This window comes from Equus przewalskii, chromosome 14 (assembly GCF_037783145.1).
Source record: "Equus przewalskii isolate Varuska chromosome 14, EquPr2, whole genome shotgun sequence".
Lineage (NCBI taxonomy): Eukaryota > Metazoa > Chordata > Mammalia > Perissodactyla > Equidae > Equus > Equus przewalskii.
The window spans coordinates 59,317,946-59,343,398 of NC_091844.1; the positions used below are offsets into that span (position 1 = coordinate 59,317,946).

At 38.9% G+C, this 25,453-nt stretch overlaps 1 protein-coding gene across 8 annotated transcripts in view; it reads right to left on the reverse strand.

The window, feature by feature from the left end:
* Positions 1-25,453, reverse strand: part of RMDN2 (regulator of microtubule dynamics 2) — an 82,917-nt gene that overhangs the window by 2,154 nt on the left and 55,310 nt on the right. For all 8 annotated transcript variants that reach the window (XR_011526580.1, XM_070574044.1, XM_070574045.1 and 5 more), the window contains 5 exons: positions 19,950-20,025; positions 19,170-19,247; positions 15,137-15,235; positions 9,184-9,237; positions 9,016-9,096 (listed from right to left, as the gene is read on the reverse strand). Coding sequence is in view for 7 of the 8 variants with exons in the window: in XM_070574044.1 (XP_070430145.1) it covers positions 9,016-9,096; positions 9,184-9,237; positions 15,137-15,235; positions 19,170-19,247; positions 19,950-20,025 (388 nt within the window). In the remaining variant the exon portion in view is untranslated. The remainder of the gene's footprint in view (positions 1-9,015; positions 9,097-9,183; positions 9,238-15,136; positions 15,236-19,169; positions 19,248-19,949; positions 20,026-25,453) is intronic.

Consider the following 25,453-nt stretch of genomic DNA (forward strand, 5'->3'; position numbering starts at 1 on the left):
GTGTATGCCAGCCTTTTAGAAGGTCATCTCCTCATCTCTGATGTCCTTTCCCACCACCCCCGTGAGCACCCCCGGGCTGTGTGGTGATCTAAAATTGCTCTACCTCTGAAATAGGCATCCTGTTCCTTGAACATAACTGTCTATCTTTTTGGGTCATTTATCCAATTACTCTCAACATGCCAATTTTTCAACTTCAAGAAGTTCATTAAGTGACTTTTTCCTTAAGGTTCTCTATCAGCTTTCTCCTGCTTTGACTTACTTTCTATCCACCTTCGGTTCCCCATCCAAATACCCTCTAAAACCCTTTCTCCCTCTGTGGTACCTACCTAGTTCACTACAAATTCACAAATCTACAAACCCACTGACTTCTCTATCTAGCCTGTGGTGAAGAAGAGGGCTCTAATGTGCTCTGGATCCCATTCTCTCTGGCTTCCTCAAGACCTCAGTCTGTCAATCATCTCTCTCCAGTCTTTCTTGAACCCTTCCTTCTTTGCTGGTCGTTTCTCATTATCATTTAAATATGCTTCTGTATTTCCCATCCAAAATAAAACTATTTCTCAACTCAAGAACCCCTTTAACTTCCACCTTCCATCTCTCCTCTCTTCCCTATCAAGTTATTGGAAGAGTGTCTCCTCGTACTGACTGCATTTTCTGACCTCTGGTGCTCTGCCCTCTCTCCACCTCTACTGCTCCACTGAAACTGTCTGGGTTAAGATCACCAATGAATATACACCATTAAATTCAACAGACTCATTCCAGTCCTGACTTCTCCAGACTGTCTGACCACTTCCACTGTCCCTTGGCTTTTGAAGCCTCATCCTCTCTTCTTCAACCTCACTTGTAAGTTCCTTTTCCTTGCCCATTCCATCATGTTGGCATTTCTCAGGGGTTGATCCTTTTGGTCCTCTGCTTTTCACATACTACATAACCTCACTGGGTGATCTCTGCCGTACTTGTATCTCCAGACATCATTTACATGCCAAATATCCAATCACTTTATGGATTTGAAAATCTCACAAACAGAAACTCAAAATGTCCAAAACTGAGCTCACCTTCTCCACTAAACCTGGTTCTCCAATATTGTCTGTGTCCATAAAGGGTACCTCCATTTACCCTGGTCAGTTTCCCAAGCCAGAAACCGACATGTCATTCCTGAGTCCACCAACTCCCGGATATTCCTGAGTCCACCAACTCCCGGATATTCAATCTCCGAGTCTTGTAAAGAACCTGTTAAATCTGTCCTCTCCTCTTCATTCCTCACTGCCATCCTCTTAGTCCAGGTCAACATCTCATTTCTGTGTGATTGCAGTAGTTACCTAAATGGTATTCTTACTTCCAATTTTGCTCCCCTCCAATCCAAATCAGTCTCTACATGGTAGCTACTGTGCCCTTCTAAAAAGCTCATTGTGTTACTTGTTGCTTAAGACCCTATGATGGTTTTCCCTTGCCTTTAAGAAAAAGGAATACAAGGGTCTCATCTCTTTTCTCCCTCTAGAACCCAACATTTCAGCCATGTTGTACACTTGACTCAGTGCTTTTATGTGTTATATTTCTTAACTCCAAGCCTTTGTTTTCTAGTGTTTCATAAAGTATGGTGTGTATACCACCCACGTCAGTTATCACCTGGGATATCTGAGTCATTTACAAAGTATGTGCTTATCTGTCCGTGTTTCCCTTCACCCTTCCCATGTAGATATATATTTCAACACTAATAATTAGAGCACATTATTTTGTGCTCTATATTTTTCTGTTATATTAAAAGTTGTTTGCTGATTGAGCAAAGTCTTTGCAAATACGTTTAGAGCTGCACAAAAAATAGAAACTGATCAACAGTTATGTAATAAAGGAAAAATGCCCCAATTACTAGCATGTTTCCTGATTTTTAAACACAAATACCAATGTATCAGATTTTTTATCAACAACTTTTATTCATCCACTGAAGAGAGAGGTTATCTTATTGCTTACTAAGTGTTATTAAATTCTGCATTCAACATTTCCAAGAATGTATACAGTTCTACATCTTTACACTACATTGTTTTCAGTAATATGCCCTTTGGCAAAAGTCTCAATTATATGTTGAAATGTGTTCTAAAGGGCTCTTGATAGAGTTTTTTCCCCCCAGTATGAGTTTTCTTATATAAATTCCAGATGAAGGCATTTCTACACTGACTTGAGGCCTGAGGAACATACCAGTGTAAGAACTTTACCAGTGTAAGAACTTTAAGGCTGACTAAGGTATATGTGACCACTGAAGACTTTCTTTCATTCATGACACTGACAGTGTTTTATAGAGTGAGAATGCTCTGATGTCCTGGAGTGTGGCCGTATGAGTAAAGGTTTTCACATATTTATTTCACTGAGTTGCTTCTCCAACATGAATGATCTGGTATTTCCTGAATGGCTTCCTCCTCCTGGTAAAGACTTGCTGCTTTCATTCCTGTTTTACTCTGAGTAGGCTTGAGCTCTGGCTGAAGGTTCTTCCACATTCATTACATTTACAGGGTTTCTCTCCAGTGTGCATTATCTTATGAGGGCTAAGGTTAGAGCATCAACTAAAGGCTTTACCACATAGATGAAATTCACATGGTTTCTCTGCAGTATGAATTCACCCATGTCATTGAAAGGAAGAATAGTTACTGAAGCCATTTCCACACTGATCACAGACAAAGGGTTTCTCTCCTGTGTGAGTCCTCTGGTATGAACAAAAGGGAGCTGCCTGGCTGAAGTGTTTCCCACATTCATTACATTTGTAGGATTTCTCCTGTGAGTTAACACCTGGTGAGTCAATATGGAGCTGTGAGTGAATATTGCCCCATTCTCATTATACTCAAAGAACTCTTCTCCAGTGTGAAACCTCTGTTGCCGAGGAAAAGAGGAGCAGCTGGTAAAGGTTTGCCCACATCCATTCATTTATTCATTTTTCTACACATGAATTCTATGCTGGTCACTCAGTGACAATCTCTAGTTAATGTCTTTGCTACATTGGTTACATTCACATAGTGTGTTGCTCTCCTGCATGTACACAAGATTTTCCTTTGTAGTATGTCAACTGCATAGCTATTTGATTAATTTTGAGATCTTCATTATGTTTCAAGCTCTTGATATATTGACCATGTTTGTGCAAATGTCCTCTTATCAGAACTCAGCTTACGGTTTTGAGCTCAGGTTATTCCTCTCTTCTCCAAAGTCAAACTACCCAAGCCTTTCTGCTGAGACAGGACACTTTCTCTCACCTCAAACTGAAGGCACGTGATTGTGCTGCATTCCTAACTTATCCCAGTCACAGGGCTCACCCTCACGAATCTCACCATCACATGAGACGGTCCTTCCTATAGATATCTATATGGAAGTTATGTCTTGGTTTGTAAGACTTTCCTGCCTGGATTCTGGCCTTTCCTCCTACAGCTCTTCCCCTGGCACCAACTGTGAAGTTACAGTTGATTTTCAGAGCTTATATCCCTTGGGAGACCAGATGACTGATCTTCTCCAGCATTACCTCTCTGCACAGCCTCCTCTGAGACGGGTCCAACAGGCCCACTCCTCCTGAGGAGTCCACCAACGTCACCATTTCCTGTAGCTGCAACGTCAAGAATTCAGCCATCACTTGTCTTCCTGTTTTCTCACCCAGGGACAGTCTGAGCACTAAGCCAGCAGAGCAGAACTCAAACAGATGGAAACTTGAGTGAGATCACATTGATATTGCGGTTGGTGTTACCACACTCTCCAGCTCAGAGCTTCTTTCTCTCTCCAGAAAAAGCCTAGGAATCTGTATTTTTAATAAGCCTCCCACTCCCAAGTAAATCTTAAAGATTTAAATCACTAGGTTTAAATTCTAATTTCCTTAGAATCTCAGGTTACATATCAAAACCTCAAGGCCTTTCTTAGCCCCTGGTCCACGGTGCAGTCCCAGTTTTATTTTCTCATACATCTCTGTGTTTTCATTTCCATAACACTCATCACACTTTATTGCTGTTACTTCTTCAGGGCCTGTCTTTCCCACTAGACCACAGAATTCAGGGTGGCAAATACAGTATTTGCTTTTTTCTCATTGAATCTCAAGCCTCTAGAAGAGCATCACCATATTTGTATTAGAAATGAGTAAAGATAATCTTTTTCACTCAATCAAACATACACATTAAAAAATATAGATTTATTTGATCTGAAAGTATTGGGAGATAAATGTTTTGGGAAAAGACATCAATGCTGTCTGCTAAAGACTTTGGATAAATAAGAGACAGACTTATTTATACTAAATTGTTATACTCGTAGCATTTACATAATGATTATCAAACATTACCTTTACTAGACTGAGTACTGGTTAAGAATGACTGATCCCAAACTGATGCTATGTCATCAGTTATTTTAAGAAGATTAATTAAAAGTAGGTCTAAGAAACTTCTTTAACGTGTTTTTAAGATCAACTTAAAGAATACAACCAAGATCATTATACCTTGAGAAAGCTTAAGAAACAACACAGTTTGAAGGTAAATGAACAGAAGGTAAGAGCCAAAGAGTAGAAATAGGAGGTTGTAAACAGAATAACACTCCCTGCCTGCAACTCATGAAAATGTCTGTTCAGACAGCGGGAGAATTCTGTCCATCCTGCAACAGCCTTATTAACTACTTTTAAATGTAGAAGGAAGAATAAATTCTCCAGGCATGCATAGCACAGATAAGTTAATCTATAAGAAATAAGTTCAAACCAGAAAGAAATAGGCAAATAAGAATTTCTATTAAATGAGACCCTGGACCACCTTGATGGATTTCTGTAAGTGACCCCACTCCTCACTCTGAGCTGCAGCATTCCTGTCTAACAGGGCGGTAGGGTGAATATTTGTGGACTAATTATATTTCCTAAACATATCTGAAAAACCAATGTCTTAATTAAGATAGTCAAATATGAGGTCTTAATTAAGATAGAACATTTAAAGCAGGATTAAGATTTTATCACTAAGAGTGGTTACTAATAAGAGGGATGATTCTAAATCTATCTAACAGGTTGGAAATGCAGCCCAGGACTGTAACAACAGGCGACTTCACAGACAACCATCCCGCTTGCTAAATATGAAGAAGTATTCTTCCTTTCAGCACTCCCAGAGTCCACTTCTTCCTGTGGTTGTTGCTGATACATTGTATTTACTATCCTGAGAGTTTGTCTTATGAGAGCAATTAATGTCACTTCAAAATATTACAACAATTTTAAAATAGTTTTTTTCTTTGCCAGGTTAGCACCTCCTTCATCGTAAAACAGAATGTTACATAATGCTTTTCAAATTTTGAGCTTTCTCGGTATACTCCAGGTCACTAACTTCAACACTTCCTCCAGGCAAACAACTTTCAGGCTGTGGTGTAGTCATGATTTCTTTCAGCAATCATCCTCACACTGCCTTAGACACAGGAATCCCTTTTATTTTAAGCAAGGCATGTTTCTCAGGACCTGAGATTACCTTCCTAGGGTCAAGAAAAGTCCACATGAATAATAGAATACTGTAGTTTCAAGTTCTGCTTCCATGCATGAACCTGGGCTCTAACTGACATTCTCAATATCAAGTGCAGGGTGATGAGCTGAGAGGGAAGGAAGACATGTTCACAAATGACTACAAGACCAGGAAGAGGTTACAAGTGCCACAAGAAAGAGACAAATATGTTACGCAAGTTCACGTGAAGGAGAGAAAATTAATGGCTGGGTTGTTGTCATTGTAATTAGTGGCATTGCTAGACATCTTGAAAATGAATAAACTGGTCAGGAACATCACTAATGGGGTATACTTCAATTTGGAAAAACTTTATAGAGACAGGGGCTACTACAGATAACTCACCTCATTCTATTTTCTAATTGAAAAAGAAATTGAGATATTCTTGACAGTACATTTACTACTCGAAATAAAAGTGGTAGGAATACAAATAGAAACATTACTGGAAAAAGAATGTGGGAAATATTTGCTAATGCTCTTTTGCTTATTACATAAATATTTCCACAGTGTCCAGCTTTCTTAGTTACTTTTATTACTAGTCCTATTTATGATTACTATTCACACTATTACTTTAATTTGCATGGTATTAGTCTTTTCTTCCTAACAATACTATCGAGTGCTCATCACATACCGGGCATTATCCTTGCACTAGGAACAGAGTGGTGAATGAAGCACATCCAGCTGCTACTTTCATGGAACAAGCATACAAATAACTATATAATCACAATGGTGCTAAATGTGAAGAAAAAGGATGAGGTATTCTCTCGCCTGGGGAGTGTCAAGGAAGTCTTTTCTGAAGAAATGACCTTTACGATGAGATCTGAAGGATGAGCAGGATTAAAGCTGGTGAAGGGAGTGGAGGGTTTGGGTGGGAGTGTTTCAGGAAGAGGGGACAATATATCCTAAGGCTGCTAGGCAGGGACGAACATAGTGCAGAGGGGAGGAGAGGGGGGAAACATATGAAGCTTGAGAGATTGGTAGGAGCTAGATCAGAGCCTTGAATGGCATGCTAAAAATTTTGAACTCCATCCTAAAAGCAAAGGATTTTAAAGCAGGGAAGTAACATGTTGAGGTTTATGTCGAATCTGTTGCTTTGGCTGCTATTGAGAGCTAAGAATGACCTGGCGGGTGGCAAGGAAGCTGTGAGGAGACCAGTTGGGGGCTGGCACAATTGTAGTTCAGGTGAAAGCGGGTGGGTGCCCTGCTCAGTGTGGTGGCCATAGAGAGAGAGCAGGTAGATGGCTCAAGGCATGTCTTAGAAGAGGAATTCTAAGAATTTGGTGACTGAGTGGATGTCTGGGTTGGGGGGCTGAGGGAGAAGGAGGTGTCAAGGATGATTTCCAGTTTTCCCAATTAGTGGATGGAAGTGCCATTTACTAAGAGGAGAAGATGGAGGAAAGCAGATCCAAAGGCTTGATGATGAGTAAGTCTGAGATGTCTGCAAGACAGCCAAGTGGAGACGTCAAGCAGGAAGTTGGATAATCAAGACAATCAGATCTAGAGCTCAGAAGAGAGGTCTATAGATATAAATTTGAGGACTCCTGGCAGGTAGACAGAATTTGGAGCTTGGAGGATAGTTTTGGGGAGGCAGGGAGGAGGAAAGGGGAGAGGAGACCACAGACTTAGGGACTAAGGACCAAACCCTGAGGATCGTCAATATTTAGCCCTTCTGTGATAGCTCTAAATTTTATGCATAAACATTTGCATGTCAAACCAGGTATTATATTTCATAATCATATTGTATTCTAACCTCACCTTCTAATAAGAATGCGTAGACATCTTGCTTAAAATGACTGCACGTGACCCAACTGATACCATTCAGGTAAAAGACAGTAGGAGCCCAGTCACCAATATGGAGCAAGCATCTAGAGTGACAAAATCTGTTTTCTGCTGAAAAAATTACACAAACTGCCTTCTGGAGGAGCTGTTGCTGAGACTGTGCTGTTTCACACCTCCTGTTAACCAAGAGAACCAACTGAGGGATTTGAGTTAGAACGCCAATCGATCCTGTAGGAGATCCCAAACATCCAGAAAACACACCTAAGCAGCCCAAGACCTCACACAGGTGGTTGCTGAAAGGCCCAGTGGAACCTTATCAGCCCTGTGTGAAGACACAGCATCCCTGAACGCTGAAGCTCCTGGGCAGGTCTTGTTTCACTTCTCCTTTTCAGCCTTATTTCCCATGACTGCCCTGAGCATTCCTTCCACTCCAGGCAAACAGATCTTTGCTTTTCCACCCCTGTGCCTTTGTTCACAATCTGCGACGTGTTTGGCCCACACCTCCACATTATATACATCTTCAAAATCTACCTCTGATGCTACCCTGTCTCTTCTACAAGAAAATAACCTCTCCCTTTTCAATATCTCCATAACCAATGATTTTTACCTCTCTTAGCACTTTAGGCTTTCAACTCTGAGCTGTAGTTACTTGGATATGTAGCTTATGTTCTCTTCTAGGGTATAAGCTCCTAGGGGCAATGGGTACGTCTTTCATGTTTATATTCCAGATCACAGCAAACGCTGGAGCCTGTACTGCCCCAACAGAGAAGAGTGTTTATGTCTGGCTATTTCTTTTCAGTTGTGACTCAGAGGATGATAATGTTTGGTGGTATGAGAAGGGAGCAGGAAAACATTTATCTATTTCCTTTTGTTCCCCCAATATCAGTAAATGACTCACAGGAACAAAGACTGAGCTGTTAACTCTGTGAAATTCCTAAAACTTAGAGCACATCCAGAATCCTGAATTAGTGAATAAAAGAGCAAGAAGTAATGTGAGTTTCTTTTTTCATTAATGGTGTTCAAAGACCAAGAAAATGTTAATACATATTTTTAATCTTCTTCTTGGCCTTGGATAGGATAGCCACACCCTGCTGTGAGTTGGGGATTGATGATGGCAACCCCAGGACACCACTCTTGCTCCAATGTGGGCAGCCTGTCCAGCTCGTTGGCTGCCTATGGTAGTTTAATCACCAGCTCCCCAGAATTATGCTGTCCTCCCTCCTTCCTAGTGGGGCTTATCTCATCCCCTGCTGTCTAACACCTCACAAGCATCAGGATGTTTTAACTGCTAGCCCATGATTTGTATGTCCCTAAAGATAACCGGGATCTCCCCGTGAAGGGTTACCTACAGCAACCTAAAACTTCATAGCACACGTTAAATCCAAGTCAAAATGTTTTAGGATAGAAGAAAACTCCAGCTGTGTCTAAGCCAGTTGTTCATATTTGAAGCTGGAATAGTACTGACAAAATAAAGGCACTCACTGGGGCCAGCCCAGTGGTGTAGCAGCTAAGTTCGTGCACTCTGCTTCAGCAGCCTGGGGTTCGCCCATTCGGATCCCAGACACAGACCTACACATAACTTATCAAGCCATGCTGTGGCAGGCATCCCACATATAAAGTAGAGGAAGATGGGCATGGATGTTAGCTCAGGGTCAATCTTCCCCAGCAAAAAGAGAATTGGCAGCAGATGTTAGCTCAGGGATAATATTCCTCAAAAAAAAAAAAAAAAAAAATGGCACGCATTGTCACCATTTGGACTTACTTCTCTGCTTACACAAGGAAGCAACACTGCCAAATCACAGAACTTCACAGCATCATTAGTTTGTTCAAGGTCGATATAACACTAGAAATAAAAAATAATCAATATTAAAGGTATCACATATTTATGTAAGGGATTCAAAGTGATCCTAAAAAGAATAGTTTTTATTACCTTGGCCAAGAACATGTAATTGGACTTAGAAAAACCAGGGTGTAGTTCTTCAACCTGATTTTCAGAAAAAACAGAAAAGAGAATAACAGGGCCATATTAAAACAACAACAATAACAATAAGTGAAGAGGATATATTTCAATAAATCAAATATTAACGAAATTACCCTAAGACTTTAGGTTGGTTGTCAGATCTGGATTGTTTTATCAGTTCAAGTATCCTTTGGGTGGAAATACAGCTTTTAATTTCATTAAAATGAAATTATTACTATGGTCAGAAAGCTTACAACACAATGAGATAGTTTAAGGTTTGGGGATTCCTTTGTGTAAGCATCTTCCTCACTTCCTCTTCTCTCTCCTTTCTCTCTTTTCCTTTCAAGAACAAGAACAACTGGTGATACAGTCTCCCCAGGACAAGTCCTCTATGTTTCACAGTCTATTTAAGGAAAGGAGAGTAGAGCGTGACAGCTATCCCATGGCAAGCATCTTCCACTACATTAATATTTGATTTCTTATGATTTCAACACATTTCATAAGAGCAGAATAATATGTGAAGTCCCTCATATCAAGTACTTCTAAAGAAAAGTGATCCTTGAAACAACTAGCCCAAATAGTAGATGTACTTGCAGATTTTAATAAGTGAGTGTTATGAAGGTACTTTACTCCTCATCTACTAATCTCTTAGGTACCAGTTCCTTTTCTTTATCCCTGGTAAATGAGAATTCTTTCAGGTAGATGGTATTACTGCCAGACAGCCATTCTTAGAACCTAAGTCAATCTCTGCATCAGAGTCAGCTTTTGCTATTGTAAAGGCCTAGGCAAGTAACCTGACCCCAGTCCCTAACCCAGAGGAATGCAGAACGCAAAAGAAGATGAATATTTTTAAAAACTTACAAAAAAAAGCTTGTTTTACAAGATATGACCAGTCCAGACATTTCCAAAATTAAAAAGTGAAAGTTCTTGCATTCTAATTTTATCCTCAATTTCAATCTCATTCCCCAGTGGTAACCACAATTCACATGCATCCTACCAGATCTTTTACCAAGCATAGGCAAACCAAAAAAAAGATAATTGTTTTTTTTTTTAAAAGGGGACCATTTTCTACATATTAGTCCAAAACTTTTTTTCTACAACGTATCACAGCCACATTTCATGTTAGATACACAGATCCACCTCATTGTTCCTAAGAGCTGTACTTCATACTACACATTATACCATAATTAAGCATTCCCCATTATACTTTTAGACTTTTTTTCACTATTACTAATAACGATCAAAGAACATACTTGCTCTGATATGCTTGTGTACATGTGTGATTATATCTGCAGGAGAGATTCCTAGAAGTTGAATTGATGAGCGAAAGGATATACACATTTTAAAGGTAGACACTAACAGGGGAAGCCAAGAGCCAGAGTGCTGAGGATTGCTCCAACACCTTGCCAGAGCACACCCCTTGTAAAGGACATTTACCATCTACAGAGTCAAAGGGAAGGGTCCTGGGAAGAGGGGGACCAAGTCTCTTGGGCTGGGGAGCCAGACTGGGCAGAACTCTTTAAGATCAAGTAGATAAACAGTGTGTGGATCTGGCCTAGAACCTGCTAGTAAGACAGCAAGGCTGCCGACAGATTGAAGGAAGTTGTCAAATTCAGTCCTAGCTGGAGCCTTGAACGGCCTCTCGAGCCATCCATGGTGCTGATGGAGGCTGGCTCTCTTGTTTCTTCTCTCTTATCCAATCAGTTCCATTTCTACTCCAGTTTACTAAGTGCATTACTTGAGCCATTCTAATCCGAAAGACCTAGATTAAACTTTGTTCAATTGTACCTTCTTCTATGTCCAGTAGCTGCCCCAAGTCTGTCCAAATCCTATCTGGACAACTTGCCCCAACATATGCACATAAGCAGCTTCTTATTTCTTTAATGTTGGCACTTTAATTCTGCATATATACCTTAACACTTAATGTTTAATTAACCAGAATGATCATAAATCAGAACATCTTTTTTGTGCTTATGGGTAAAAAAAAAAAAAAAAGAAGCCCAGGGGTCAACCTGGTGGCTTACTGGTTAAGTTTGTGCGTTCCGCTTCGGTGGCCCGGGATTCAGAGGTTTGGACCCTGGGTGTGGACTTATGCACCACTCATCAAGCCATGCTGATGTGGGCGGCATCCCACATACAAGATAGAGGAAGACTGCCACAGATGTTAGCTCAGCAACAATCTTCCTCAAGCAAAAAGAGGAAGATTGGCAACAGATCTTAGCTCAGGGCCAATCTTTCTCACTGGGGAAAAAAAAAAAAGAAGCTCAAAGGAACAGGCAGGCTCCTAACACCACCAAATTCCTCAAATGGAGCAGATTCTGACCTTAAGGCCTTAGCTGAATGACAAGGAAGGTAGCATTACACAGGACAGTGTTCTAATTAAGGGGCAGTCTCTAGCTAGGCTCTTAGAACACTCTATCATAACACCTGGCAGGGACTATTGTACTTGTCTACTTAGTCTTGGCCGTCCAATTTCCCTCAAAACAGGAGCTTTGTTGGTTATTTCTGTGTTCCCTACATTAGACGCTGTGTTTGGTACCAGGTATGTGCTTAACAAATATTGCTAAATAAATTAGCTTTGTTTTAGAACATCTCATAACCTCATGCAGCAGCCCTCCATCACATCAAGACACAGAAGAAGGCTTTGCAGTTGGTGAAACCACTAAGGGAGATCCAGGAATCATATGTGGGTGAGATCAGTGTGGCCTGTCCCCCAGCACTGCCACACCTGTCACCAACTATGCATACCCATCCACTGGTCCAGTGGTTCTCAACCATGCCATGGGCTGCCTTGAGAGCTTCAAAAACACTGACCAAGCTTTCAAAACACTTACCATACTGACCTAACAATTCCATTCCCAGGTACTTACTCAAAAAAGTTAAAAATGTCTCCACACAAAATCTTGCATATGAATGTTCACAAAAACTATTCATAATAGCCCCAAACTGGAAACAACTCAGATGTTCACCAACAGGTAAATGCCTAAGGAAATTATGGTATAGCCATATAATGGAATATTACTAGGCAATAAAAAGGAACTACTGATACACTCATTAAAATGAATGAAGCCCAAAACATCATGCTGAGCTAAGGAAGCTAGATATACACAAAGTACAAGCTCTATGATTCCATTTATATAAAATTTTAGAATAGGCAAAACTAATCTAAAGTGACAGGAAGCAGATCAGTGGTTGCCTGGGGCAGGGAGTGGGGGAAACTGACAGCAAAAGGGCAAAGATAAATCTCTAGGCTGATGGAAATGTTCTATATCTTGAAATGGTGGTGATTACATGAGCATACAAATTTGTCAAACTTCACTGAACTAAACACTTAAAATGGGTGCATTTTATTGCATATGAACCATACCATAATATATTCAGAGATTCTGAAATAATTAGTCTGGATTGTGGCCTGGGCTGGCATGTTTTAAAGCTCTCCAGATGATTCTAATGTATGCTGCGGTTGAGAACCACTGTCCAAGGGAATCATGCCAGAATTTTGGATGAGGTGGAAAGCATGCTATAGTTTGAAACAATTCCCACAGGGGATTCACAGGTGACTCCTGGTCTAAAACCACCCTCCTAGATGCTATGAGGCTGTGGAGGACCAGGTTTCACCTGTTACAAGAGCAAAAGAATAGCAGCTAACATTTATTTTTAGTTACAGCACTTAGCATGCTAGACCCTGGGCCTAGAAAATGACATATGTTATTTTATGCAATCTTCACAAAACCATATAAAGTAGGTATTATTATGCCTACTTTACAAATAAGGAATTTAAGAGTAGCTGAAATAGAGAAACATGCCCACGTCATACAGACAGGAAAAGGCTCAGGTCTCAAACTGTCTGATTCTAAAGCCAGTGCTCTTGACCTCTACAGGACCAAAGTGGATGGCTCTGGGGATACCTTCCTGGCCCCTGTGAACCCTCTTTGTAGGGACAGAGTGAGGGCAAGGAGTCCTAGAGTCTGGGTTCCAAGAACATGACCTCCTGTCAGGACCAGGCGTTGCGGACTTTCCCGGGGGTGGGATGCAAGGTCTGTGCTGCTTGCTCTTCCTCCCCTCCGCCTCCCAGATCTCTCAGTTCCTCCACACTCAGCCCTCAGCACTCTCAGTACCCTCAGTCGTTGCAGTAAATACGGGGAGAAGCACTCCTGATGCCTTCTCACTTTTTTTTTCCTCCCCAAAGCCCCAGTACATAGCTGTATATCTAGTTGTACGTGACTTCTCACTCTCTTGACAAACACCGTGGAATGCACGTTCAGACAGAATCTAAGTCATGACGGAATAGTGAGGTCCTCAAGATGGTCTGCCAAGGTGTTTGCATTTTAATGAAGTTAAAATTTTGTGAGCTTTTATTGAGCACTTACTGGGTGCTGGGCACCCCCTAAGCCATTGACTTGTATTAACTTACTTAATCTTCACAATAATACTATGAGTCAGGACCTATTACCTCCACGTGACAGACTAAACTGAGAGAGAGAGGATTTTATCAATGACGAACCAGTGTTCATCAGCCGGGAAGGGGCAGCACTGAGTTAACCAGGTGGTCTGTTTCCCGAGCTTGCAGTCCCACCTCTGCATTACTGTGCCTGTTATCATTTTGATTTTATCTGTGCAATAATTCAGGTACATTAGCACCTTAAGAACTTCTGTGCAATGTCCTGAAAACCCAACTCCCCAATTATAATTTTGATACTATGAAGAAATGAATTTCAAGTTCAAGTGACATTTTTGCTAATTAACTTAGCACTTTTTATAAATCATTTATCTTAAATATACCATGATCTATATTCTTATAAAATTTAAAATGGGAGAACTAATTCTCAGTGGTGGAAAAAAGTGAAGAATGGGGATGATGACGTCTTAGGCTTCATTCACATTTTTGATTTGCCATTGTATGACACTGGAAAAAACTGAGCTCCTGAGGTCTTGATTCTCTTTTTCATAAAATGAAAAAGATCATATTAAATAAAAAATAAGAAACGTATGGCCCTTGTGCTTCTGTTTCCTGCATGTTTTTCTGCTGGGCTCATGCTTAATCTCAGAACACTTATTTTTTCACAAAGCACTCTAGGCAGCCACTAGCCCTTGTTCAGAGATGGAAAGTGTGATGAAACCTATTTGCCATCTTAGACCATATGATCTTAAATCCCTTCTCAGTTTTACAAAATCGATCCCTAAAATATAACAAAAATATTAACATGCACAATATGTTGTACAAAACCATTCAGAGCCTGATTTTGTCTATATTGTTACACATCTGCAACAAGTAGATGGGGAAAGAAAAAATATCTGAGTGTCTATAAGATTCTATAATTGGTTTCAGAGAATGTTAGCCCAAGAGGAAGTCGATTATATGGGTGGAATATTACACATTTACATCTGTGCACACACACATATTACTGTTCAGCATTTTATTAGCATAGCAATTATACATTTTTAAGTCAGGAATGAAAATACTGGTTTGGTTTGATGCCCCAAGAATGTTCCATAGAACTGTCTGCAACTTATGGGATGGCTTTTAAAATAACTCTTTCTTTTGGCATCTTTCAGCTCTTTAAGACTAACCTGTTTCTATATTAGCTAATCAGGAGTATTCGGGACCAAGCCCAATAATCAGGGCATGAATGCTTTTGCACATACTCACGTGCCCTGCAGAGCTGCTCTCGGATGTGGTAGTAAGCGCTGCCGCACCAGGACCTAGGGCATAACTAGCTGCTCTAAGAAGTAGTTTGGATTTAAAACATAACTCACATTATGAGAGGCTTAAAACAGAACATGCCAAAATTAGGATTCAAACTGGGGCTTCAGTTAGATCTACCCAACGAGAACAGAAAGATTTCCTTGAAAACAAGGGTAGGAGGGACTGGTGCAGACAGTAGCTGGCTTGACACTAAAAGAATGGATAGACAAAAGATACCTTAAGGAAATTTTGCAAAGCTTCTTCTACAGTTGAGGATGGTATTTTTCCAAACAGAGTAGCAGCCATTTTTTTCTCAATCCAGCTCAGTTTCGAGACCTGAAAATACAGAGCAACATCACTCTTAGAAAACTGTTCACCTTTTGAGTGAATAATCTCTCCCCAGTTAGATGTGTGTGTGTATATGTACATATATGCATATAAGTATAAATACTTATCCATAAATAACACATATGAGAGATGTCACCTTTATGGTATTAATATTTTGCCTTCCTTTTTCATAATTCTAACAAACTATGAGCTCTAAAAGCACTGGTTAAAACATCAATTTGAAATACTCAGGATAAGATTTGTGTTCAACCAGAAAAAGGGGTGGAGGTGGGGAACTCTGATCTTGTTTGTTCATCTGATTCATGATTCTGAGATGATCACAGAGCAGTATTTCTTGGCACCGAGTGCAGCAGCCAGAAGACCCTGCCTTTGCTCTCTTCCTGCCTACTCCATGCTGCCAACCTGACCCAGAGGGCAGCATCTCAGAAACGTAACTAGAATGAGGATCCGCAACCCAGAGGGAGTGTAAAGTGAGGGTCCCGTATACATACTTACAACCCAGAGGGAGTGTAAAGTGAGGGTCCCGTATACATACTTACAACCCAGAGGGAGTGTAAAGTGAGGGTCCCGTATACATACTTACAACCCAGAGGGAGTGTAAAGTGAGGGTCCCGTATACATACTTACAACCCAGAGGGAGTGTAAAGTGAGGGTCCCGTATACATACTTACAACCCAGAGGGAGTGTAAAGTGAGGGTCCCGCATACATACTTACAACCCAGAGGGAGTGTAAAGTGAGGGTCCCGCATACATACTTACAACCCAGAGGGAGTGTAAAGTGAGGGTCCCGCATACATACTTACAACCCAGAGGGAGTGTAAAGTGAGGGTCCCGTATACATACTTACAACCCAGAGGGAGTGTAAAGTGAGGGTCCCGTATACATACTTACAACCCAGAGGGAGTGTAAAGTGAGGGTCCCGTATACATACTTACAACCCAGAGGGAGTGTAAAGTGAGGGTCCCGTATACATACTTACAACCCAGAGGGAGTGTAAAGTGAGGGTCCCGTATACATATTTACAACCCAGAGGGAGTGTAAAGTGAGGGTCCCGTATACATACTTACAACCCAGAGGGAGTGTAAAGTGAGGGTCCCGTATACATACTTACAACCCAGAGGGAGTGTAAAGTGAGGGTCCCGTATACATACTTACAACCCAGAGGGAGTGTAAAGTGAGGGTCCCGTATACATACTTACAACCCAGAGGGAGTGTAAAGTGAGGGTCCCGTATACATACTTACAACCCAGAGGGAGTGTAAAGTGAGGGTCCCGTATACATACTTACAATCCAGGAGAAATTTTTTTAACCAATAACCACCAAAATTAAATGTCATATTACCATTTATTTTTTGCTTTCTTTTTAACATTTTCCCAAAGATGAGTGTTAGAGGTTTATCATGAAAGACTAAACAAATTCAGAAATGAATACTTAAAAGGGCACTGATGCAGTGGATGCTCTCCCCAACCCCATCAAGTGTCTTCCTTCCCAATCCCTTCGTCAAGGTTTCTAGGTAGCCATTAACCTCCATTTAAAAAAAAATTATGCCCTTGCTTTTCTACATAATGTTACTTACTGCTATGCTTATTTTTGTTTTTGAACTTTAAAAAATAATATCGTGTTGTTTATTTCTTTCTATGACATTTTTTCACTTAACAGTATAGTTTTACGATTTCATCCTGGTTGACGAGTGTTAACTGAAATCCAGCCTTTTAAATATCTGTGAAATATTCCATCACTTAAACATACATCAATGATTTTTCATCCACTCTTGTCAACGGACATTTGAGTCATTTCCATTTTTTTTTCTCTTAAGAACAAGGCTGCTACAGGCATTCTTGAACAAGCCTTTAGAGCACATTTGCAAGAGTTTCTCTAGGGTAGGCACCAGTGTGGGTCAAATGGTAGCCATCATTAAATTTAAAAGATAATACCCTATTGTTCCCAAGGTGGTTGCATCAGTTTATGCTCCCACAACAATGTAAGAACTTTTGTTGCTTCAAATTCTTGCAATATATCATACTGATATCTTTAAATTTTATCAAATGAGTAGGAATAAAATGGTATCTCCTTGTGGTTTTAATTATCATTTCCTATTATTCCTAGTTTCAAGATTTATTTTTTGTTTTGTTTTTGAATTTCTAATTTAATTGCATAATGATCAGAAATTCTGTATGATGTCAATTTTTTGAAATTTATTAAGATTTGCTTTATGACTTCATATACGGCAAATTTTGTAACATTCTACGTAGGCTTGAAAAATGTGTATGCTTCAATGTTTTGGTACATATTTTCATATATGTTTGTTAGATCAAGTTTATTAAATGTGAGGCTCCAATGTTTTATATACTTACTAATCCTTCTTTTGTTTTTTGTCTTCTTGTTCTATTAATTACCAACGGAGGTGGGTAAAAATTTACCACTCTGTGGTGTCCTTACTTACCTTCCTTGTCTTTTTACCTCTCCTTCATATTTTCTATTTCTTTGTTCCTCTGTGCTGCACTCCAGTTAACTTTTCCAGATTTATCTTAAAGTTTGCGAATTCTGTCTTTAGCGGTACCTATCTAGTGCTAAGTCTTTCCATTGATTTTTCTTTTAATGTCAAATAATATACTTTCTATTACAAAAGTTGTTTCATTTTTTTCAAATCTACCTGGTCATTTTTGTAGTCTTATGCTCCTCATCCATTTTTTTCCCCAATTCCTCTTACTTTTAAAAAAACATTATATAGATAGCTGTTTAATATTCTGTGTTCCATGTTTACAAAATCTTAAGTCCTTTCAATCTATTTCTGGGTTTTCCTTTTTGTTTCTTTCTGTTGACTATCATTCCTGATGGCTTATTTCTTTGTATATTCCATTATTTTTTACTGTGAGCCCCCAGCGTTGGGCCACTCTGTTAGAGTTTATGAGGCCTGTATGAATGTACCTTTCTCCAGGGAGGATGAGCAATAGCTTCTGCCATTTGTCTACAGCATGAAGATCAGGTTCTATTTTGAATTAAAATTTCCCTCTTGGGTTTTTTAATCATAAACAAACAAAGCACATTCAAGCCCCAGACTCACGTGTGGTTGGGTCAAAGGTTTTCAGACCATAGAGGAGTTTCCTACCTTCATGAAAACTCAGATTCCTAACATTTAAAACTGGTATAATAAAACTGCTTACAAGGCTGTTAGAGTATTAAACGAGATTAGAAATATAAAGTATAAAATGTACATCTGATACATAACAGATGTTCAATAAAAGTAGGCATCCTTCTTCATCCCTAACCCTCTTCAAGCCTCAAATAAAAAGCTTCCTCTTTTGCCTACACTAATTTTCTCATCCAGAAATAGCATCTCTCTTCATGGTAATTTTGTCACGCGTCTCTTAAGATATGTTTTCACATTCTGTTAATTTCCCATAAACGAATGTCATTTAAGACACTGGGTCTTAGACTTACCAGCTGGCTTTATTTATTTCTATACATCTCACGTCCCCTTCTAAATTAAGTTCCCTGAAGACAAGGACAGGGTTTTATCTATCTTCTGGCCAGTGAGCACATAATTTATGCTCATTAAACTCTCATAAATGACAAAAGTCCTCCTACAAAACAGAGAGTAGTGCACTGATACAGGGCGCGCATGTGTGTAGGTGGCTTGATCACCACCTGAGAGAGCATGAAGGGAGACAATGTGACTGCTTCAAGGGGAAATGGAAAGGCAGGAGAGGAAAAAAATATATACATACATATGTAAAACCATATGTTGTATATAACACAGTATATAAATATATAAATTATAAACTCATAAAATGTGTTGACGTTATCATTTTCCCCACAGTAGGCACTAGATAAAACAGTAAAAGAATGAATGTCACTGAATATACATCATATAATCATAGTATATTCAAATAAGATTTATAGATAAAAGCAATCAACTTACAGTATAACAGTATCTTCCCTTTAGGTAATACAAAAAGGGTTCTTCAGGTAAAAATTGGATTGCTTTATCCAGATGTTCCTGAAAGAAAATGCAAAAGAAATATCATCTCCCCAGTTTCAGGAGGTGCTGAATGGAACTGTGCCCAGTAAATTCCAAGGAGCTTTACAATGTTTCTTTCCCTCCCCAATCCCTATCATTAATACAATTAAGTCTTATCGATAATTCAATTATTAAAAATGATTGCTACAACTAAAACCAGAACTGTGACTATGATTTAATAAGACTACAGATAATTTAAAGCCAAAATGTAACTATAAAAATAGAAAACATCCAAGTCACACTTTTGTCTGCCCATGACTTGCCCATGACTTACTGAGTCAGAGGCAAGTATCAAATGATTAGGGTATAATGGGGGAAAAAACAGTAGAACTGGGCAGTAGAGGAATTTACTCCTTTGACCTTGTCAAAATGGTTACAGGGAGCTGGAAAACAAAGAATTCTTTGCCCGTCCCAATAATTATTGGCCCCAAGGGGTTATTTATTGAGCTATTATAATGAGAGGCCTATTATAAATGATGTATATGTGCATTACTAGAGTAATAATATCTTTAATCGCCCAAATAGTTTGATTTTCTTTTTGGCACAGTACTATTTAAAGACTATCATTTCACTTAAATGAAAAAAGATAAATTCCTAGAGATTAATTTGTTGAATAATTTGGTTTGTAACTGTTAATGGAACATATAGCTACATTAAAACATTTTTGATACCAAGAAATACCTTGAAGCGATGTCCATAGTTGATTTTGTTTTGTAAGCCTTCAAACTCTGATACGTAGCCACACAAAATCGCATACCTGAAAAGGATAAAAACAGTGGATATCATGTGAACTTTTAATCAAATACAACCAAATGTAACATTAAAAAAAAAAATCTCTGAATCACTCACTAATATTTAACAGAAGTATTCATATAGATACAGGGGCCCTAAAGACAATAAATACTTGACATCAACATGAGGCCAGTTTCCTCATCTATAACTGGGGATTCTGACACCATCTGTCTCATATGCACGTTGTGAGGGTAAAATATCTACAACATGCAATCACTTAGAACAGTGCTTGGTGCAGAGTGAGTTTCTAGAAATGTTGGCTGCTGCCACCACTATCAGCAACATCAAAGTCACCAAGAGGCTCGCAGAAAAAGTCTAATCACATAAACATTAAATTGAAAAATACATTGTGTCATCAGATCCTTGTTCCTTGTTACTAAAAATAAAAATAAAAATTTCTTAGCCTCTTTCAATGTCATTTGAAAATAAAAATAAATATCATGACTATAAACAAAGTTAAAGGTAATTTTAGAATATGTTTTTTCAAAAAATTTCCCATGTCCTTCAATCCTTCCTTGGAAACACTGCATTACTCTAGAATAGTGCATCCCATGGATTATTTACCTTTTTTCCATGGGGAATATAAAATTTATATAAATAGTTATTTGACTATAAATTGGGTACAATATTTGATCAGCAATTCGCTTACTCTAAAAATTGGGGGATACATGACTTTTCACAGAGTGTTTCTCTCTATGCAGAAGTCTCTGGGATATTTCAGACTGTTTCTGCCTGAGGCAAAATATTCATTTACTTAAATATTTCAAGACTAGGTGTTAATTTTTACTTGCATTGTCATAACTGAAATGAAAAATGTACTTTCAGGTGTTATCTCAATCGTTTCTGTGGATAATCATAATTTTCAAGAACAAAAATGAAGTGAAGAATTTTCTTAATTTGGAACCGTAAAATCATTCCTGGACACAAAAGATCACATAATTCACATACTTTATGCCCAACCAATAAAATGGCCACTTTTCAGTTATGACTTCTTTGACCTTTTAATTTTCAGTTTTTATATAATCAAGGGAACCCACTACCGTAGAAGCCAGAGTGATAACTAAATCAACCTACTAAAAGTCATTTGAGAATTTAACTAGATTAGGAGATACTACTACTCACAAATTCTAAAATCAGACTGTATTTCACATACATCTCTGCACCACCAGAGATAGAGTATTTAGAAAACATTCCTGGAAAAAGACTCTCAGCTTCCTGTTGAAAACTGTTATTGTTGCCTCTTGGCCTCACCGTGTTCTTTCGAAATGGGGTCTGCTGTTCTGTTCTATCACTCCTCCCGCAGAGTTCAAGACCATGGAGCACAATTCCACAACTACATCCCCAAACTCCCCATTTTAGTTATCACATTATCATTTTCCAACTTATTCAGACTTAAAAAAAACCTTAGGCCACTTTTTAAAAACATAAACTTTTATTATTTTAAAATACCTTGAGATTTACCGGAAAGTTGCAAAGATAGTACAGAGAGTTCCTGTATACCCATATCCGGTTTTCTCTATTGTTTACATCTTACATTACTATAGTACATTTATCACAACTGCACCAATATTGACACACAATATTGATACATAATTTTCACAATGAACCAATATCAATACATTATTATTAAGTAAACTCCATACTTTCTTCAAATTTCCATCTGTTCTTCCTAATATCCTTAAATTTTGACACTTCTTTCTATCCCTCCTTCCATATTTATCCCTAGTAATTAACACCTTGTTTAGGATCTCTTTCAACAAATGAAAATCTTTTGATGTACTATTGTCATCCATCATACACCCTGTTCCTCCTAATTTTGTGTTATTTGCAACTTTTATAAGCATACCTTCTATATCTTCACCCTCTGACAAAATTACTGAACACACTAGTGTCTAAGATCTAGACTTGGAATCTAAGAATCGTCTCTAGGCTGACAATGATATTGTCAACAGATAGGCTGTTGAACAAGTGGGGCTCAAACCCTTCTGTCAGCATGGTTAACCCAGAAGCTTGCCCACATTTCTGCATCTTGTCCACAAGAATGTAATGAGTGAACTTGCCTTAATGTCTTGCTTAAATCCAGATATACGAGCTCAATTTCCCTACTCTATCAATAGCAAAGGAACAAAAAACAGATCACGTCACATTTTTAGAAAAATCTATATTGGGCCTATTTGAACTTCCTCATCCAGCGATTCCTAGAACAACCCAACTAACTATTTGTACCACAATAAAAGGGAAAGATTCTATGTTCTCGGATCCAGAGTGGTGGAATCAATCTTCTATTTTCTGAAAATCAGAACTACTTATGCACTTCTCTAGGCCTTTATAGTGCTCTCTCAGCACATTCTCTCCAAGTTACTCTGACTGAAGACAAAAAGGAAAAAAATGATTTATGAATACTATTGTATGAAATATGTACTTTTTCCTTATAATCTGTCACTAGAGTTATATTTTTCACAAAATCACTTTTTCCCAAAGGATCATCACTTTTTTTTCAGCAATTGATTCCACCTATGTTTGTATGTGTGTTGGGTTTTTTTTTGTATTGTTCATCTTTAAAATGTAATTTAAAATTTTATTTCGTAAACTCTCAGGTTGATGGGAACTCTAAAGAAAGTTAATTCACAATATGGTCTATTACCTCCATCTAGAGGTTGTTCTAACTACATGCCTTGACGAAAATGCTGTATTTTTTTTTGCATTGATATTGAATATATCTTCAATAATTGGCAAACATTCTTGTTTCAACATTACTACCACAACTCCATTAGTTTCCCTGAGGGACTTTTGAGTCAGCATCAATGCTCTTTATACTGTGAGAAAGCAGAGGAAGAATAACATAATAGAAGAAATATCAAGTACATAAGAATATAAGATATGGCTTTTGTTTTTCCACTTATTGTGTGGCCTTTGGTTACTAATCAACACACACACACACACACACACACACACACACACACACAGAGCCTTGCTTACCTTCTCTATAAAATGGAAACAGGTTGTTCTGTAAATGCCTATAAGGCATGTGGATATAATTTGTGACTGGTAGAGTCCAACAAAGACGTAAGACATTATTTATAATTAAGGTCAGGCCTATTTGGCTAACAAACTCCAAATCCATCAGTGATTTTACTCTCTTGATTCTACAAGTATCTTAGGCTGGTACAATAAAAACAACAGAATTTTATAGAATGCTTATGTCGCCTTAAAGTTAAAAGGTAATTTCGTTTTGGAAAAGACAAAGATGAAAAACATGTCTTTTGTTTTTCAACTGTTCCCTCAATGTTAATCCTTTACGATCGTTATTCCTAAAGATTGCATCTTTTATTTCAAACTGAAGGCTTATAAACCATCAAGTAACCCTGTAAACCATGGGTCTGCAAACTTTTGCTGTAGGGCCAGGCAGCAAACATTTTAGGCTTTGGGGTTGACAGTCTCTGGTGCAACTACCCAGCTTCACTGCTGTGTACAAATGCATGGGCGTGGCTGTACTCCAATAAAAATTTATTTAAAAGCAGGCAGTTGGATTTGGCCTGTAGGCTACAGGCTGTCATTTATGCTGAATGAATGAGAAAATGTCTTAACATATTGAAAAGATTCCAGCAGAATAAGACCTTTTTGTGCCATTTTATTACAATTGATGGAATCAATTAATCTAAATTTCACCCATTGATTCTCAAGACCAAGTTTTAATTTCTCTGTTTTCATCACCCTAAACTTCTACTATTTAATTGAATGAGAACTCTTGTATTCAGTAGATATATGATAATACATTCTAGGAATTAAGATAAGATTGACATTCATATTTAACACATTTTATCAGCTGATTAGATTTTAATATATATATTTTTGGTGAGCAAGATTGGCCCCGAGCTGACATCTGTGCCAGTATTCTTCTATTTTGTATGTGAGATGCTGCCACAGCATGGCTTGATGAGTGGTGTGTAGGTCCACACCCAGGATCCAAAACTGTGAATGCCAGGCCACCGAAGCAGAGTGCACAAATTTAACCACTCCGCCACTGGCCTGGCCCCCTAGATTTTAATATTTTTTTAAATTAAAAACCGATACTGAATAAGAAATCACGTGAAATATAATTGCATAATTTCTCTGTGTGTGTGTGTTTGTGTTGATAAGATTTAACCTTGGGGTTAAATCCTCTGGTTATAAACAGGGCAACTAGTTCACAACAAAATGTGAAAGAAGATGAACAAAGGAGCAGTAACCAGATGAGTGGAAGATCCACAGGAAACCCACTGAGGAAGAGTTAAGCATAATCTGTCCTCACACGATGGATTTCAAGGTACTTATGAAGCCCTCAGAGAAGATTCAACACTGTTCCTCTGTGAAAATTTGGAAGCTCAAACTGGTAAGTGTCCTCAGATTGAGGATTAAAATTACATGGACATTTTTAATACGATTCTTCACGGACGCAGATGCAGTTTGAGCGAAGGAAGAGCACAGCAGAGGAAGAGCAGCCCAGCAGCAGCAGGAGGAGGAGGAAGAGGAACAAGTGGGGAAGAAGGAGGAGCGGCAGCAGCGGCTCAACGTGAACAGCAGGACCTGGGTGCTCCTTCTGCATCCAAATCTGGCTAACCAGCTCCCAAACACTTCCAACATCAAAGGAGATGAAGAGATTGTGGCTTGATCAGCGTAAGTTTATTACGGTTACGACTCAGAGTGGAAGAACAGAAGTACCTTAATGCATACAGATGTTAACTTATTAATATTAGTATTATGCAAATTAGAAGAAGGCAAAGTTGGCTATAGAAATAATAGCCAAAATCATTATATACTGAGGAAATAGTCTTAAAGATATGTATCAGAATGTTAACCGCAAAATTACCTTTCTCCTAGAGTTTTGGCAAAGGCACCAAGGGCACAAAATACTTTATCTGTAGGTACTCCAATCCCTAAAGCAAGACTCTCTACTACCCATGCATGACACGCTAAGGAAACGATTCACAGGTTCCGCCAGGCTTAGCCCTTCGCCCATCTCCAGGCGATACAAGAGAAGGCAAAGAATTCACTGGTGGAGGCAGGGGCCTGGAGTGGGGATTTCTGCGGATAGAACCGTTAGGGTACTTGGGTTCCACCTCCCACTTTCTCATGAGAGAGTGCAGAAGGTAGGATCACATCTTATCTTAAGCCAAGAGAGGGCAGCTTCAAAAGACCTATTCTTATTTTGGTACGCGTCCCTTGGAGTCTAGGGGACAGGAAGTTTCAAGATGCTTATGTGAGTAGAGCTCCCCCTGCTGGTGACAGAGTAGAGAAACAAGTCTGCTTTGGGAAAATGGTTTGTACTTCAGAGCTGGTGAAGCAAAAACAAATTTCCTGTGGGACAGATGTGGACCTGCCGAAAGGGAGCCACTTTGAGAGAGATTTTTGCC